Source organism: Protopterus annectens, chromosome 9.part0 (assembly GCF_019279795.1).
Source record: "Protopterus annectens isolate FY-2018-M chromosome 9.part0, PAN1.0, whole genome shotgun sequence".
Classification (NCBI taxonomy): Eukaryota; Metazoa; Chordata; order Ceratodontiformes; family Protopteridae; genus Protopterus; species Protopterus annectens.
Genome location: NC_056743.1, coordinates 1,961,644,658 through 1,961,661,573, shown reverse-complemented (window position 1 = coordinate 1,961,661,573; position 16,916 = coordinate 1,961,644,658). Strand labels below are relative to the sequence as shown.

General features: G+C 44.9%; 1 protein-coding gene across 3 annotated transcripts in view; it reads left to right on the top strand.

Annotated features, from left to right (window-relative positions):
• MVB12A (multivesicular body subunit 12A) overlaps positions 1–16,916 on the top strand; it is a 561,417-nt gene that overhangs the window by 518,821 nt on the left and 25,680 nt on the right. For all 3 annotated transcript variants that reach the window (XM_044084779.1, XM_044084781.1, XM_044084780.1), the window contains exons 8-9: positions 7,099–7,160; positions 8,947–9,006. In XM_044084779.1, coding sequence (XP_043940714.1) covers positions 7,099–7,160; positions 8,947–9,006 — 122 coding nt within the window. The remainder of the gene's footprint in view (positions 1–7,098; positions 7,161–8,946; positions 9,007–16,916) is intronic.

Genomic DNA, 16,916 nt, shown 5'->3' with positions numbered 1-16,916 from the left:
CCTGAAAGTGGTACAGCCCTATTCACCTTCTTTAGGGAAAACTATATACTTGGCAGGCCTAGATAGTATGGGATGAGGGGTTCCACAACAGAGAGATTGCCCCCCACATTCGAAATCACGTTTTGGAACCAATTTGATACATGCACCATGGGCTATCCGCTAGCCAAAACGCGGTGGAGGGGTGTCATAGGAGATTGAGGAGTTTGGGTAAGAAGCAATTGTATTTGCTTGGTATATTACATACCATTCAACTTGAGCAAAACCATGTTGATGACAAGTGTGTACGGCATGAATTGTGTGTTCCAGCGTCACCACAGATAGAGGCTAATGGACAAGGAAGCAGCCTTCGAGCGGCAGTTATGCAGTAGGGCACAGTTCACCCTGGGGCTTTGTGCGCTTAGTTGCAAAGCATTGCTCATTGTAACATCAATGGAGATGGCAACTATTTACAGCTGGAAACCATCTGCTTATGTTGATCTTGAGTACAGGAATGCTGATGTCCTTCAAGAATGCAAATGCAGTCCTGACATATGGGTTGTCCTGCCTCAGGCAGCCCTTCGGTCGGTCGGATTCCAAAGTCTGGGTCCGGTGTCGGCTGATGTCGCCTCTTCCCTGACGTCAGAGCGGCCGGGGTATAAAAGTATCAGCTGACGCCATCTTCTTCAGTCTTTCTTGCCGCATGGTGCCCTAAGCAGAAGCAGTTCGCAAGTGCCGGTCGGCCAGCTCCTGTGTTTTCAGATACCAAAGTCATCAAAAAGCTAAGTACCCCGTTGGGGAACCTTTTCTTGCCTCAGCCGATGTCAGATAAAACTGCAAAAAGTTAATAATTGCTTGTCTTGTGGTAAACCAATACCTCATAAGGACTTCCATTCTTATTGCCTTCCCTGCCTTGGCCCAGACCATGACGTCTCGGCCTGTGCTGCCTGTGCTTGCTTCAATAAGCGCACAGTTAGGCGCCGGGCAGAATTTGCTGTAGACTTTTTTGGGGAAAATTACGCCTATATCATGCCGTCGGAACTACAGACAGCACATATTTCCAAAAAACGGAAGGACCGGGACCGACATTCGCGGCCCGCGACTTTCACTGACACCACGCTAAAGCCTACCGCGAGTGCATCGGTCTCTTCAGAGGCGGTAATTCAACCACTCCAGGCCGAAGATGCCACTTTACCGCACACTTCGGTCCTGGAGGCTTCTCCGGTGCCGGTTGTTGATTTTCCTCCTGAAACCGAAGCCCAAGATTTGCCTGACACCATACCGGTGGACAAAGTTACTCCAGCACGTGGGGCAGCTAGGCCTCCTGTGCCTATGTCCATCAAGGCCTACACACGTGCTAAGGCTGCCAGCCAGGCTAAGTCTCACCCTACTAAATCTTTTTCACAGGGTCCCACTTCGGAAAAACAGATCATGACTTTAGTTGCAGATCTAATTTCTTTAATCAGGGGCTCTCAGGCTCATCCAGACAGAGGTCCTCAGCCGCCTTCAGACAAAAGGCCTAGGGTTGAGCAGGTAGATACCCTTTCCTCAGATGAAGCCTCTGATGAGTCAGGCCATTCAGATTCCCCGGAAGAAACCTTCCCGGCCTACTAGGATTCTGATGCTGATGAATCCATCCCCTCTGCCTCTCCTCCTGAGGATATTTCTTTCGGGGAAATTCTCCACTCCATGAGAGCATTTTCAGTGGCAGGGCCAGGATTTTTCAGACTCCAGGAAAATGCTTCAGACCTTCCTTAAGTTACCCCAGCACAGGCCTTCTCTCCCTCCTGCTCCTGTCAAGCCAGACAGATATTACAGGGTTCCTGAAACTCATAAACATCTCTTTAAGGCCCACTCTGTTGATCTATAAACTATTTCTCAGGGGCCCAAAGGAGTGGCCGCTTCCACAGCCAAAAATCCTTTGCCCGCAGACAGGGAATCTAGGTCCCTGGAGAGGTGGGGTAAAAATTTTATACCCCAACCTCCCTTGCCATCAGGGCACTTAACTGTCTTTTTCACATGATTCAGTATCAGGATTTCTTGATGGATGATTTGCAGAAAAAGTTAGCCTCTCCTGAGCCTTTAGATAAAAAGGCCTTGCAGGATTTGGTTCATAATACTCAGCTGGTTAGCAATCATTTTCTTCAGTGTGGTTATGATGCATTGGAAGCTTCATGTAGGACAGCTATGACAGGGGCCGTCATACGTAGACATGCTTGGTTGAAAGAACAGGCATTGCCAGATCATTTTAAAGTAAAGCTTCTAGATACACCTCTGGAAAAACACAAGTTATTTGGTGAATAATGCACAGGGTGTGTTGGAAACTATTGAGGAAAAGGCTAAATCAGTACAAACAGTCAAAGATTTCCTCCAGGTTCAGCCGGAATTGGCCTTCGAAGAATTGGTCCTTTCCAGACACTGACAAGTTCCAAAGGGGAAAATTGAGGCGTGCTCGAGGTAGAGGGCAATACCGAGGCTCATACGGAGGCCGCCAATGGCAACCTACTAATCAGAGAAGTGTCGCAGGGACTTCTACTGCTCCACAGGGACAATCACAATAACTGGCATTTGACAACGCCGACCAAGGCTCAAAGAGAAGCACCTTCAGGCGGAAAATTATCTTTATTTTCAAAAAATTGGCACTTTTTTTTTTTTTTTTTTTTTTTTTTTTTTTTTACAAAGGACAAATGGATTTAGGACATAATAGACAAAGGTTACAGGTTCCACTTCCATACCTTATCAACAAGACAAGGCATGCCAATCCTGCCACAAAATCAAAGGGCAGAGGCACTCATACAAGTTTCAAAGCTGCTGCAAATCAAAGCAATAGAAAAGGTTCCTCCTCAGGAACAAGGCCAGGGATTCTACTCAAGACTGTTCCTTGTTCCAAGAAAAGAAAAGCAATGGAGACCTATACTGGACTTGTCCGCTCTAAACACTTTTCTCATTGTGCCAAAATTCAAAATGCTGACGTTACAGCAACTCCTACCCATGCTGGGCAAGGGGTCTTGGCTGGTTACACTGGACCTCAAGGAGGCATACCTGCATGTCCCAATCAGACACAGCTGCAGAAGATACCTCAGATTTCTTGCAGGGCCAGAGCATTATCAATTCTCAGCATTGCTTTTTGGCTTAGCTACTGCGCCCAGAGTATTCTCGAAATGCCTGGCATCAGTAATTGCACATTGCAGACTTCAGGGGATGCAAATATACCCTTACCTGGACGACTGCCTTATACAAGCGGACAGCAAGCAAGCCTCGATAAGAAACTTGGACTGTCATTCACTTACTACAGGCTTTGGGATACACAGTCAACATTCAAAAATCAAGACTACTGCCATCCCAACAAATAATTTTTCTAGGAGCCAAACTGGGCACAAACTCGCAAATGGCTTTTCTCACAGAAGAAAAACAAGAACAATTACCAGATTACTTCAAAAGCCTAGCAAAGCACACCCAGATGACTGCAAGGAAAATCCTGCAGGCCCTGGGTTTCATGGCATCTTGCATTTCTTCTGATCCCACTGGCAAGACTACACATGAGAAAACTACAATGGTACCTAAAAAGTTTATGGTCTCAACACAGCCACAGCTTAGAAGCAATAATTCCACTGATTCCATGTCTACAAAAGGAATTTTTGTGGTGGGCACAAGCAAGCCAGCTAAAAGACATGTTTGTCAACAAACCTCAAGCAAGCCAAACCATTACAACAGACGCCTCAGATCATGGATGGGGGCGCACATCGAGGGCAGATGCATTCAAGGTCAATGGACACCCCGGGAATTACATCTGCACATCAATCAAAAAGAGATGTGGCAGTGATTCATGCAATCGAGGCCTTCGGAAAATTTCTTCAGCAAGGTCATCTGCTAATAAAGACAGACAACAGCCTGAAACTGAACATACAGTTACAATCCCAGTCTGTTCCAGGCAAGGACAATGTTCTGGCGGACAGTCTAAGCAGAAACATTATGGATCCACACGAATGGATGTTGCATCCAGACATTTTTTCACAAATAACTCATGCATGGGGAAGGCCGGACATAGATTTCTTTGCCTCACACCTCAATCATCATCTGAAGAAGTTCTGCTCAAGGACACACCATCCTCAAGCCTGGAAAATGGATGCTCTCTCCTTCAGCTGGAGTTCTCTAACAATCTATGCATTCCCACCTCTACCATTAATGACTAAGGTGTTACTGAAGATCAAAGCAGAACAACCGAAAGGCATTTTCATAGCTCCACACTGGCCAAGACAACACTGGTATCCATTACTAAGGAGCATAACTCGCACCAAGCTGTGGCCTCTGCCTCAATGGCCTCTGCTTATAACTCAACACAATTACAGGACTGTGCATCCCTGCAAACATTGCAACTGACAGCTTGGAGGACGCCATGACTTCTCCCCATTATTTTTCTCGCCAAGAAAGTTCAAGAGATCTTACTGGAAGCACGCAGACCTTCCACCAGAAAAGCTTACTCAGCCAAATGGAAGAGATTCAATATCTGGAATGCCAACAAGGGTCAGGATGCATCAGTAATGAGCATCCCACAGATACTAGAATACTTGGCAGAAATGCTTCACAATGGCCTTTCATATTCCTCCATAAAAATACACGCTTCAGCAATTACAGCAAAATACAACTGTGATCCACCTGTGTTTTCACATCCTTTGCTAAGACAGTTTCTAAGAGGGATAAAGAATATCAAACCTCCAAGAAAACCACCAGTGCCTGCATGGGACCTCAACTTCGTCTTGGAAAAATTAACTCTCCTTCCTTTTGAGCCAGCAACATCTTCAGAATTGCAATTTCTCTCCTGGAAAACAGTTTTCTTGTTGGCAATTACTTCAGCAAGAAGAGTCTCGGAGATACAGGCCCTCATGGCAGTACCTCCATTTCTCATTTTCCATCAGGACAGAGTCTCTTTAAGAACCAATCCTTCATTCATGCCAAAGGTGATATCCAGGGTTTCTCTAAATCAAGCAATTCACCTGCCTACTTTCTTTCCCAATCCTCAAAATAAAGGAGAGAAGCTTCTGCACACTTTGGACATACAAAGACAATTGCGCTACTACTCGGACAGAACAAAGGGCAACAGAAAGTCTGACCAACTATTTGTGGCTTACGCTGCTGGAGCACAAGGAAAGGCAATTTCCAAACGAACAATTTCAAAATGGATTGGAAACTGCATCAGATTCTGCTACTCTTTCCATGGAAAAGGTGTGCCAGCCAATATCAGGCCACACTCCACCAGAGCTACAGCCACCTCCACAGCCTTTCTAAGAGGGGTGGCTACAAAGGACATTCTAGAAGCTGCTACATGGAGCTCCGTGCATACATTTTCCAACCATTACAACCTGCCTTTATATTCCAGATCCCGAGCAGGCTTTGCTTCTGCAGTCCTGCAGGGCATTTTAGCTGCACCATCCTTATCTTAGATCCTACCACCCCCAGCTTGGCTATGGTATTCAACCCATATGTCAGGACTGCAGTTGCATTCTTGAAGGACATAGTACAGTTTTGTACCTACCATAAATGTAGATGTCCGATAGATATGCAACTGCAGTCAGGTTTTCCCTCCCTCCTACCCCTCTGTAATTCTCTCTTTGGGTCCACTCCCCCTTTTTCTAATTAGCTGGGGATATCTGTTATGGTGTATCTGTTTATTACTGTTGTGCATGTCTGGATTTTTTATCCATTCTCTAAATTTAGCCTTCCTTGGAGGGCACCTGGCATCTGGGGCAAGAAACACTGAAGAAGATGGCGTCTGCTGATACTTTTATACCCCGGCCGCTCTGACGTCAGGGAAGAGGCGACATCAGCCGACGCCGGACCCAGACTTTGGAATCCGTCCGACCGAAGGGCTGCCTGAGGCAGGACAACCCATATGTCAGGACTGCAGTTGCATATCTATCGGACATCTACATTTATGGTAGGTACAAAACTGTACTTTATGGCACATGGGATGCCTTGTGTTGCATTGTTACAGGAACAGTGTGAATTTAGTGGTGTTTGTGGTTTTGGACTGAAAATACATTTCCTATTCTACAGGATAGCATGTTGCTGTGTGAAATACACTTGGTATCACTTTATTGCATGATAGGGATTGCATATTTATACGGGTTCGAAAATGAGCGAATTCTAAATTCTGCTTTGTCATTTTTTACATTTTGGAATGCATTCTTGCGATTTTTCATACTTCCGGTTCGCATATATGGCCGTTCACTTTCCTCAGTTTGATTCAATCAAAGGTAAACCGATTATTTCTTCCCATATTTTCTTAAGTTCCAAAATAACATTTTAGATGGAGTATAAACACATGGCATAATGCTCCTCCCTTGCCAGTAGCCCCTTACTACCACAAATCTGCTATCATCTTTTTCCATCATTTACTATAAGTACTCCCCATTTCCTTTGTTTCTGATATTCTGCTGAATATCCATCCTGAAACCTTTGTAAAGAATGAACATGTGAATTTGATAAATGTGTCTCCTTCAGCATTGGTGTTTGCACTCTGCAATTCTTAATACAACTCCGAACTCTTTCCATTTTTGTCTATCTGTAAGTCCGTTTACTTTCCAAAGCAATACTCACTTTTTTATTGAGAATCTCAATTCTTTTAAGATAATGACCAATTATTGGTTAGTATTGAAAGTAAGTTAGTTTTGTGTTTCTGAAGTTAGATTTAGTTGTGCAGGTCGCTGGCTACATGGAACTTTATTTCTGTGATGTGTGAATGAGTGAAGGAGTGTTGAGAGTGTTTAATAATGACCAGGACATGTACACTGCATGTATGATGCTCTAATCACTGGATAGTTGCAAGATCTGTCAGTGATTTCAAATGTGTATTACTCTTGAGCTGCATTCTCTTTGTGACTGGCCCAAATGTTAAATGCGTCTGCAGCTTTTATCTTGCGTGTAAACGTAGTTGCAGTGTTTATCCATTGTTAAGGATATTTTTGTTGCTGTGGCATGTTTTAGCTATGAGCCTGATTGGTTTTGAGACTCTAGTTAAGGAAAAATGCTTGCTCAAGTTTGTTAGGAAGGAATTTTATGCATCCAAGTGGATGTCATACTGTAAAGAGCATTAACTGTCCTTATTTTTTCTTAATGTTGCAGCTATGGATGGCATACCATTTGCCTTGCACCCTAAATATGACAGCAGGAACAACAGTACAGGTGTAAGTATAAATGTTTTTTTTCTGTAGCATTGGTGTCTCAAGTTCATTTCTAATTTCACAGAACTGATGAAAATGGTCACCCAATAAGATGTGTAAGAGTCTGGGTAAATTGTTGGAAAATTTCACTGATTTCAGTTGCGTTTTGTTTGTCTTGTAACTTGCCATACTTGATTATAGCTGGTACCAGTCCACCAAAGTCACCTGCTGGACAAGCTGTTATTGAAGTAGTGTGCACATCAGTCATCAAGTATGTCTCTTCACAGATTTGGCAGCATTTACTTGCTAACCCTCACTGTTATGGGCATATAGTATATTGTAATGGATAGGTGCCCATCATATTTTAAGGCATTCTGCTTCTTCATTCAGGATTTCTATGATGAGAGTTGAGCAGCATTTATAACCTCCCCCCAGCACGCTCTTTATCCAGAACTGCTCCACAAACAAAGGTGAGACTTGAGTCAGTAAATGCAGTCTCGTGTGGAAAGAAGGGAATACACTGCTTTTCATTTATTGTTGAATTCACCTACCAGGAGTCTGTCTGCATGTACTAGGTTGTGTCACATGTGGTGATGCACCACAGTACCTTGAATGCATCAAGGCTTGTACTTTGACTTGCCATGGCTGCTCTTTTCAAGTTTTTATTTGTATGCAGAAATAATCTCTCCAAACTTTTTTTTTAATCATGTGGCCTAAACATATTTTTGTTTGTTTTATACACTTAAAATCAGGTTACTTTTATTGATTTGGCAACCTTTGCTTTTTATATAACAGTTTCTTAATAGTCAATACATCTAAAAGGTTTAAAGCCCACATAATTCCATACAGGTTCAGTTTATTCAAGCTTCTATAGCCAAGCACTGTACATATGATGATAAAACAGTAATACAATGCAGCAGTTGAAATGTTAGTCCAAACAAAGTTGAAAAGGCATAATCACATTCAGTAAAGTTTTAAAGTGAATTTTGGTGATATGATGGTAGGGGAGGTGGCACAGTGGTTCTGTGCCGAGATGCCTCCTGTGTCGAATCTGCACATCCTCCTCTTGTCTGTGTGGATTTTTGCTCAGTGCTTCTGTTTTCTTCAGTGTCCAAAATACATTCTATAATTGAACTTGTAAACCTATTGTTTGTCTACTCCAACATGTGGCTTCAAGCCTCTGGTAGGAGCTGATCTGGCCAGTTCAGTGCTCCTACCTCAAGCTCATCCAGAATCTTCACTTTCATAGTGCCTTGTTCCCCTCAACTAGCTCAGATCTTATTTGCTGCCTTTCAGAGTTGCAACAAGATCCTTGGCTCCACCACAATCCTGAACTAGATTAAGCAAGTAATAAGCAAATTCATGATTATTAGGGATTTAAACAAAAATCAGAGCATGGAGAGTTCCCTTAACCCCTCTGGATGTAGATTCCAAAATAATGGACTGTGCGGTGCAAACAGGTAGGGATCAGAGAAAGAGATGATATTTTCTGATTTTCTTACGGTCTTTAGCCAAGAACTTGGAGACTGAAGCGGAGAAAAAAACCTACAACTGATTCATTGTGTGCTTCGTTGCATTTTGCATGCGAGGAGAATGTCATTTTCCTTGAAAAAGTCATAGTTGCAGATTATCAGCATGAATGTAGTAACTGGAGCAGTAATGCCTTTGTGATTCATCTTGAAAGTTAAAATAGGTGCTAATTTTGTGAATAATTCATTGAATTTTATAAATCTCTTTAGTCATTACACAAACACAGATGTAACTTGGAAGCTTAATAGCATAAATTCACTGAACTATGGTTGTGTTCCAGATACAGCTGTCCAGCTTTCCCACCTTCACAGTTAAATCATTGGAGAACATAGAAAATGAGGTAAGGAAATAGAAAAAGGTATTAACATAGGAATGAATACATGCTAGATTCTTTAAAAAAATTGTAATAAAGTTCTCTCTCTTTTTTTTTTTTTTTTTTTACATTTTATTTACATTTACAGAATGTTTTTTTCTTTGAGGTGGCTCTTGCAATAGGCAGCTACAAGCTGTTTATCTGGGAGTCGTAAACTGGACCAAAGAGGATTTTTCCAGCCATTTCCCTGGCCAGTGACAGATAAATACATTCAACCTCCTTGGCACCTCACCAGTCACCACATTTGCCCCCCCCCCCCCCCCCAAAAGGCGAAATGTAGTCTGTTTGCTCTTCCTCAGATTGAGCATCAGAAGCAGTGTCGTCATCCTCTATAGGGATTTTTCTTTTCCTCTACACCTATGATTTCCATTGTACATGCTCAGCATGTCCCAAAGGGTTAGCATGCAATGGACATAAGACATGTGTGCTATATTTTTTTTCCAGAGGTCTCCACTCTGTAGATGTTCTTCGTGTTTCACTGTTGCAGTCATCACATTTGGGTTATCCCTGCCAGAGTAGCCCTCAGTCAGCCTGAATACCAGAGGCTTGGTATTTCTGTGTCGGTTGCCGTCACTCCAGGACTGACATCAGGTGGTCAGTGTTAAAAATTAAGGCAGCCGGCGCCATTACATCAGTCTTTCTTGCCGAGGAGCCCAAAGCAGAAGCAGTTCGTACGAGTGCTGGTCGGCCGCTACCTGAGCTTTTCATTTCCAAAATTGAAGTTGAAGTCTTCTAAAGCTAAGTACCCCATTGGGGATCCTTTTTTCTTGCTCTAACCAATGTCATAAAGTTAACAATTGTCTCGCCTGTGGAAAGCAAATACCACACTGAGATTTTCATTCCTACTGCATCATTGCTAGGGCCCAGACCATGACATCCCCCATTGTCGCTTTTGTGCTCTGTTCAATGCCAGAACTGTGTGTCTTCAGGCCCTTATTGTAGCTAAATATTTTTGCTTTCAGTCCTCAAATTTCAATATGGCTTCAGTAAACCGTCCGGCAGCAGATCTTCCGAAAAACGTAAAGATAAAGACGGACCGCACAGGTCCAAAACTGCCGACATTTCCGTTAAGCTAGTCAGTTCTCCGGTCCTCAGTGAGGCGTTTTCGCAGCCCCTGATGCTGGCTTCTGTGGAATCGCAGACCGCTACCAAGACCCTTTCGGAGTCCTGTATGCCGCGAGACTCTTCATTGACTAAGGATCCTGTGGGATGTCTGTACCTTAGATGGGTCTGGAGCCACTCAGCAGGCACCGGCTTCTGAGAAAGTACTTCGCACTACCGATTCTCGACACAGACCAACTTCTTTCGGATCTACCGTTTTCAAAAACTACCGAGTTTCTAAGGCCCAGGGTATGAACCACACCCAAGAAACTGACGACCCAATCTCAGGCACCTGCTTCCTTGCCCCAGTCTCAGCTGCTTAAAATGGCAGAAGACCTTATAATGCATATCAGGGGAAGCCAGGCTACCCCTTCCAAAAGATGTTTGTCCCCAGTAGTTTTATCTGAACAGGAGTCCGATGACCTTGATGCATCTGATTATGAAGGTATGCAACCCCTCTCAGATTATGAGAATTCTGATTCAGAGGAATCCATCCCTTCAGCCTCTCCACCCGAGGACTTCTCCTTTGGGGAAACCGTACATACCTTAAGGGAACATTTCCAATGGGAATGTCAGGACTACCCTCAGTCAAAAGAGACTCAGGGAATTCCTAGATATTCCACAGCATAGACCTCTGGCCCATCCCTCCTGTGCTGGATGTTGTGGATGATGTTTTTATGGAGTCCAGTTTGACTCCTGACACCCTCCCTCCTGCTCCCAGGAAACCAGACGGGTATGATAAAGTCCCTGACTCTCACAAATTTCTGTTCAGAAATCTTACTGCTGACCCCGAGGTGATCTCTCAAGGACCTAAAGGAATTAAAGCAACGTCTGCTAAGAATCCCACCCCCTCAAATAGGGATTCACGAGCATTAGACAGATGGGGTAAAAAAGTATACACCTCTGCTACTCTTACTATTAGAGCAATAAATTGTCAGTTGCATATGCTGAAATATCAGCAACATACCATGGAGCTCCTCAAACAAAAAATATCTTCTTTCCTGCTTCTGCAGAAAATAGAGTTACAGGAGTTAATGCATTCTGCAAGTCCAGTAACTAGGCACATCTTAGTGTGGTTTTGACACCCTAGAAGCATCTTGCAGGGCAGCAGTCTCTGGTTCTGTCCTTAGAAGGCATGCTTGGTTTAAGGAACAGCCCTTTCCAGACCGTGTCAAATCCAAATTATTGGACGCACCACTGCACAAAGACAACTTATTTGGCACCAAGGCAGAAGAGGTCTTAAAAAAGATGGAAGACAAAGCTAAATCTGTGCAGGTAGTTAGACTTCTTACAGGTCCAGCCACCGAGGTTCAGTAGGCATTGCCCCTCCAAGCACTGGGCCTTTCCTGCCCCCTCCAGGTCATCTCAGCCCAGCCCAGACTCCGGGGAAGTAGGCCCCCCCAGACAGCAGCCCCAGGGAATGCAGAGATCTAAGCAATGGCGTTCCTACTCTTCAAAACGGAGTGCTAAGCCACCCCCTCATGGTAAGAACTCACAATGACTTCATGCTTCCACCCCCTCCCTCTGCCGAACTGCTCTTGCCCCTAGGAGGAAAACTCTCCTTCCACGCAAGCACCTGGGCCACCATTACCAACGACCACTGTGTCCTCAACATAGTGTCCCAGGGATACAAATTTTATTTCCACACACGACCAACCCCAAAAGAGTTCCCAGATCTTCCCCCAAACCAGTGGGCAGAGGCCAAAAAGCAAGTGCTTTCCCTGCTCTCGAGGGCAATAGAGCATGTTCCTGCAGAACAAGTAGGCCAAGGTTTCTACTCAAGACTCTTCCTGGTACCCAGAAAAGAGGGCACCCAGTGCCCCGTCATCGATTTATCCATTCTAAACACTTTCCTGGTGATACCAAAATTCAAAATGCTCACCCTCCAGCAGCTTCTACCTATGCTGTCCAAGGATGCTTGGTTAGCCACTCTAGACCTAAAAGAGGGCCTACCTACACATCCCAATCGAATCTTGCAGGAAATATCTCAGTTTCAGGGCGGGATCACTGCACTTTCTGTTGTCTCTGCTTCCCGTTGGCTTATCCACTGCTCCCAGAGTTTTCACAAAATGCCTGGCTCCCGCCATTGCTTTTTGCAGACAAAGAAATATTTAAATTTACCCATACTTAGATAACTGCCTGATTCAGGCAGACAGTCAGGAAAAGCTGCTAAAGCACCTGACCTTTGTAAAGGATCTACTGTCCTCCCTGGGGTATACCATCAACAAAAAAAATTGTATTCCTGTGAGCAAGCCTGGACACTGCACCCCAGATTGCATTCCTTACACCAGAAAAACAAACCTACCTGACAACCTTCTTCTCTCAACTAACCAGCAGACTCCAGTTATCCACAAGGAAAATCCAGCAAGCTCTGGGGTTCATGGCTTCTTGTATTCTACTCATTCCATATGCCAGACTGCATATGAGGAAACTACAATGGTCCCTAAAAACTCTTTGGTGTCAATACTCCCAAGACCTGAAAACTCTTATACCAATGATAGCTTGCTTAAGGAAAGATTCCTTTGGTGAGGAGCAGCATGCAACCACAACAAGGGACTACCCTTCTCACAACCCCGTGCCGCCCAGACCCTCACCACCGACCCATCAGACTGTGCCTGGGGTGCACACCTGGACGGCAGGTGCATTCAGGGCCAATGGAGCCCAAACCAAATACATCTGCACATCAACCAAAAAGAGATGTTGGCTGTTTAGCAAGCTCTGACAGCCTTCAGACCCCCTACTCTCCTCTGGGCCTCTACTGATCAAAACAGACACCACCACTGTAATGTGGTACATCAACAAGCAGGGAGGAACTCAACTCGTACCCTCAGTGCAGGCTCGCCATGACCTTTCGTACACAGTCTCAGCCATGCATCTACACCTGCTAGCACAATCCCTGCCAGGCTCTCTAAACTCTCTGGCAGACAACTTGAGCAGAAATCTTCTGGACCTACATGAGTGGCAACTAGACCAAAAAACCTTCACCCTTGTAACCCAGAAATGGGGAACCCCGAAGGTCGACCTCTTTGCTTCCCACTCCAACCATCAGTTCAGCAAATTCTGCACCAGGGAACCTCACAGCAAGGCCTGGAAAGTGGATGCTCTATCCTTCCAGTGGGTCAACCTCTCGGTCTCTGCATTCCCCCTGCTACGGCTCATTACAAGGGTACTGCTCAAAATAAGTGAGTAAAAACAACCGAGAACAATCCTGATTGCCCCAGACTGGCCATGCCACCACTGGTACCCCCTGCTGCGCGAAGCCTGTCACCACTACCACTGTGGCATCTCCCTCGGATCCCAACACTCCTGACCCAGAGGAATGGAGAATTCATACATCCCAACTTGCAGACCCTCAATCTGGCAGCCTGGCTTATTCCTTGACCACTGCACAAGCTGCCAATCTAAGCAAAACAAGTTCTAGATGTTCTACGTGAGGCCAGACGCCCTAGCACTAGAAAGTCTTATGATAAGTGGAAAAGGTTTTGCACCTGGATCCAGGCTAATGGAGCCGGAACTGCACAGCCCTCCCCACCTCTCATCCTGGATTACCTGGCTTTCCTACTACGCGTGGGTCTATCCTTCTCTTCCATTCATGTCAGCACAGCGCCATCTCTTTTCTCTCACCCTCTCATTAAACAGTTCTTAAGAGAGGCTAACAACTTGAAGCCACCCAGAAGAGCACCTACCCCAGCTTGGGGCCTTAACTCTGTTTTGGAAAAACTCACCCCTACCCCCCTTTGAACCAGCAGCGTCAGCAGAGTTTAAGTTCCTCTCTTGGAAGACAGCCATGCTTCTGGCCATCACTTCAGCTAGAAGAGTATCCAAGCTGCAAGCACTAATGGCTGCAGAGCCCTTCATCATTTTCCATGCTGACAGGGTCTCCCTTAGGACTAACCCATCCTTCATGCCAAAAGTGTCCAGTGTGGCTCTCAACCAATCCATTTATTTGCCTACCTTTTTTCCTAACCCACAAAACAAGGGGGAAAGGATTTTGCACTCTAGATGTGCACAGACAGGTCAGATTCTACCTAGACTGGGCTAAATCATTTAGGAAGTCTGATAATTGTTAGTCAGCTTTGCTACAGGAGCAGAAGAGGGCAAGACCATATCCGAACAAACCATTTCCAGATGGATAGCACACTGCATCCATTTCTGCTACAAGTAGCATGGGAAACCACCCCCCAAGGGGGTCAGGACACATTCTACCAGAGCAACCTCCACCTCTGCACCTTTTCTCAGACGTGTCCCCACCAGGGACATCCTGGAGGCTGCAACATGGACATCTGTTCATACCTTCACCTGCCTATTTTCTCCAAATCCAGGGCAGGCTTTGCCACATCAGTCTTGCAGGGCATCCCTAGCCAGCCCCAGTCTTCTTGACTGCCTCCACCCTTTTCTTCAGCTTTACGAATCAACCCAAAAGTGATGACTGCAACAGTGAAACACGAAGGACATAGTACAGTTGTGTACACTTACCATAGATGTAGATGTTCGAGTGTATTCACGGTTTCCCTCCCTCCATTCCCCTTGTCTCTCTCTCTCCCCTTACAAGGATGTTTTGGTATTAACTTTCTACTGGCATTGGTCTTTCACCTTAACCTAGCTTCCGCTTGGGGGCTCCTGACAGGGCAAGAAAAACTGATACACTGACGACCTGACGTCAGTCCTGGAGCAACTGCATCCAATGCAGAAATACTAAGATGTTCATCGTGTTTCACTGTTGCAGTCATTACACTTGGGTTATCCTGCTGGCAGGCTACCCGCAGTCGGCCTGAATTCCAAAGTCTAGGTCCGGTGTCGATTGCTGTCACCTCGTCCCTGACGTTAGTGCACCAGGGGTATAAAAGATGCAGCCGACGCCATTTTCTTCAGTCTTTCTTGCCGCGCGATGCTCAAAGCAAAAGCAGTTCGCAAGTGCCAGTCGGCCAACTCTTGAGATTTCAAATTCGAATTTCAGACCGAAGTCGTCATTAAAGCGAAGTACCCCGTTGGTGAAACTTTTTTCTTGCTCCAGACCGATGTCAGAAAAAGTTAATAATTGTATTTCTTGTGGGAAGCAAATACCTCATAAGAATTTTCATTCTTACTGTATTCCTTGCCTAGGCACAGATCATAACGTTGCTAGTTGTCTGTTTTGTGCTAGATTTAACCAACGCACTATTAAGCGTTGGTTCGATTTCACATTTCATTACTTTGGTAGAAGATTCAATTATATAATGCCATCGGATCAGGCGACTACCGGAATTTATAAAAAAACGCAAAGACAAGGAAAAGGACAAGCATCAGAGGTCCAAAACCAACAAAGCCTCTGCTTGGCTAGTCGACAGGCCGCTTCCGACTCCCACGTGGAGCAGGCTAGGCCTCTGGAAACTCAAGGTATTGGACACTTGGAAACTATTCCCTCAGATGGGTCCAGAGCCGCTGAGCAGGCATCTGCTTCTGAGGGTGTTTCCAGACAAACTCAGTTGTATGTGAAACCTACTTCAGCTACAAAAACAAAGACTAAGACAAAGAAACAAGTGCAGCATTTGCCTGGACAGGCCTCCATGCCAAAGAAACAGATGCTTAAAATGCCCGAAGACATTACTCTGATTAGGGGTTCCCATCCCCCTCCTGATAAGAGGCCTAGGCAAGAGATAGACTATGACTCCTCAGATCAGGTTTCCATTTCCTCTGACTTCTCTTCTGAACAGGAATATTCTCTTCCTCCCTATGAGGATTCTGATGCTGAAGAATCTGTCCCTTCAGCTTCTCCTCCTGAGGATTATTCTTTTGGGGAGATGTTGCATACTATGAGAGAACATTTCCACCGGGAGAGCCAGGATTACTCTGAATCCAAGAAAAGATTTCCTTTTATTACCTCAGCACAGCTCCTTGCTATTCCTCCTGTCTTAGATATTGTAGATAATGTTTTCTTAGAATCCAGTCTGTCTCCAGACTCATTACCTCCAGTCCCTGTCAAGCCAGACAAATATTAGAGTCCCTGACTCACATAAATTTCTTTACAAGAACCCTGCGGCTGACCCAGAAACCATCTCTCAGGGTCCCAAGGGGGTTGAGGCTTCCACTGCAAAAAACCCTATTCCTTCCGATAGGGATTCTAGGGCACTGGACAGATGGGGGGAAAAAAATTATATTTCAGCTACCTTGGCTGTAAGAGCTTTAAATTGCCAGTTTCATATGCTTAAGTATCAGCAATGTCTTTTATGTCTCTGCTTAAACAGAAAATGTTGACCAATCCAGAATGTGCAGAAAACAAGGAAATGCAGGATTTATTGCATGCAGCTGAACAAGTGGGAAAGCATACTTTGCAATGTGGTTTTGATTCTCTAGAGGCCTCCTGCAGGGCCGCTGTTACAGGTTCTGTCATTAGGAGGCATGCTTGGTTAAAGGAACAGAATTTGCCTGATCATGTTAAAGCAAAATTATTCGATGCTCCATTACAAAATGATGCTTTGTTTGGTGTTAAAGCAGAGGAGGTGTTGAAGAAAATGGAGGATAAAGCTAAATCTATGGAAACAGTGAAGGATTTCTTGCAGGTACAACCTACCAAGGACAGCCATTCACCTTAAGCCAGGCAGACATTGACAACAGATGCATCAGATTATGCCTGGGGGGCCCATATGGCAGGAAGATGTATTCAGGGTACATGTTCTGCAAGCCAAATGCATCTACATATCAATCAAAAAGAGATGCTAGCTGTTCAGAATGCCCTGACAGCCTTCAAGGATCTACTTCATCCAGGACTACTACTGATGAGGATGGACAATACTACG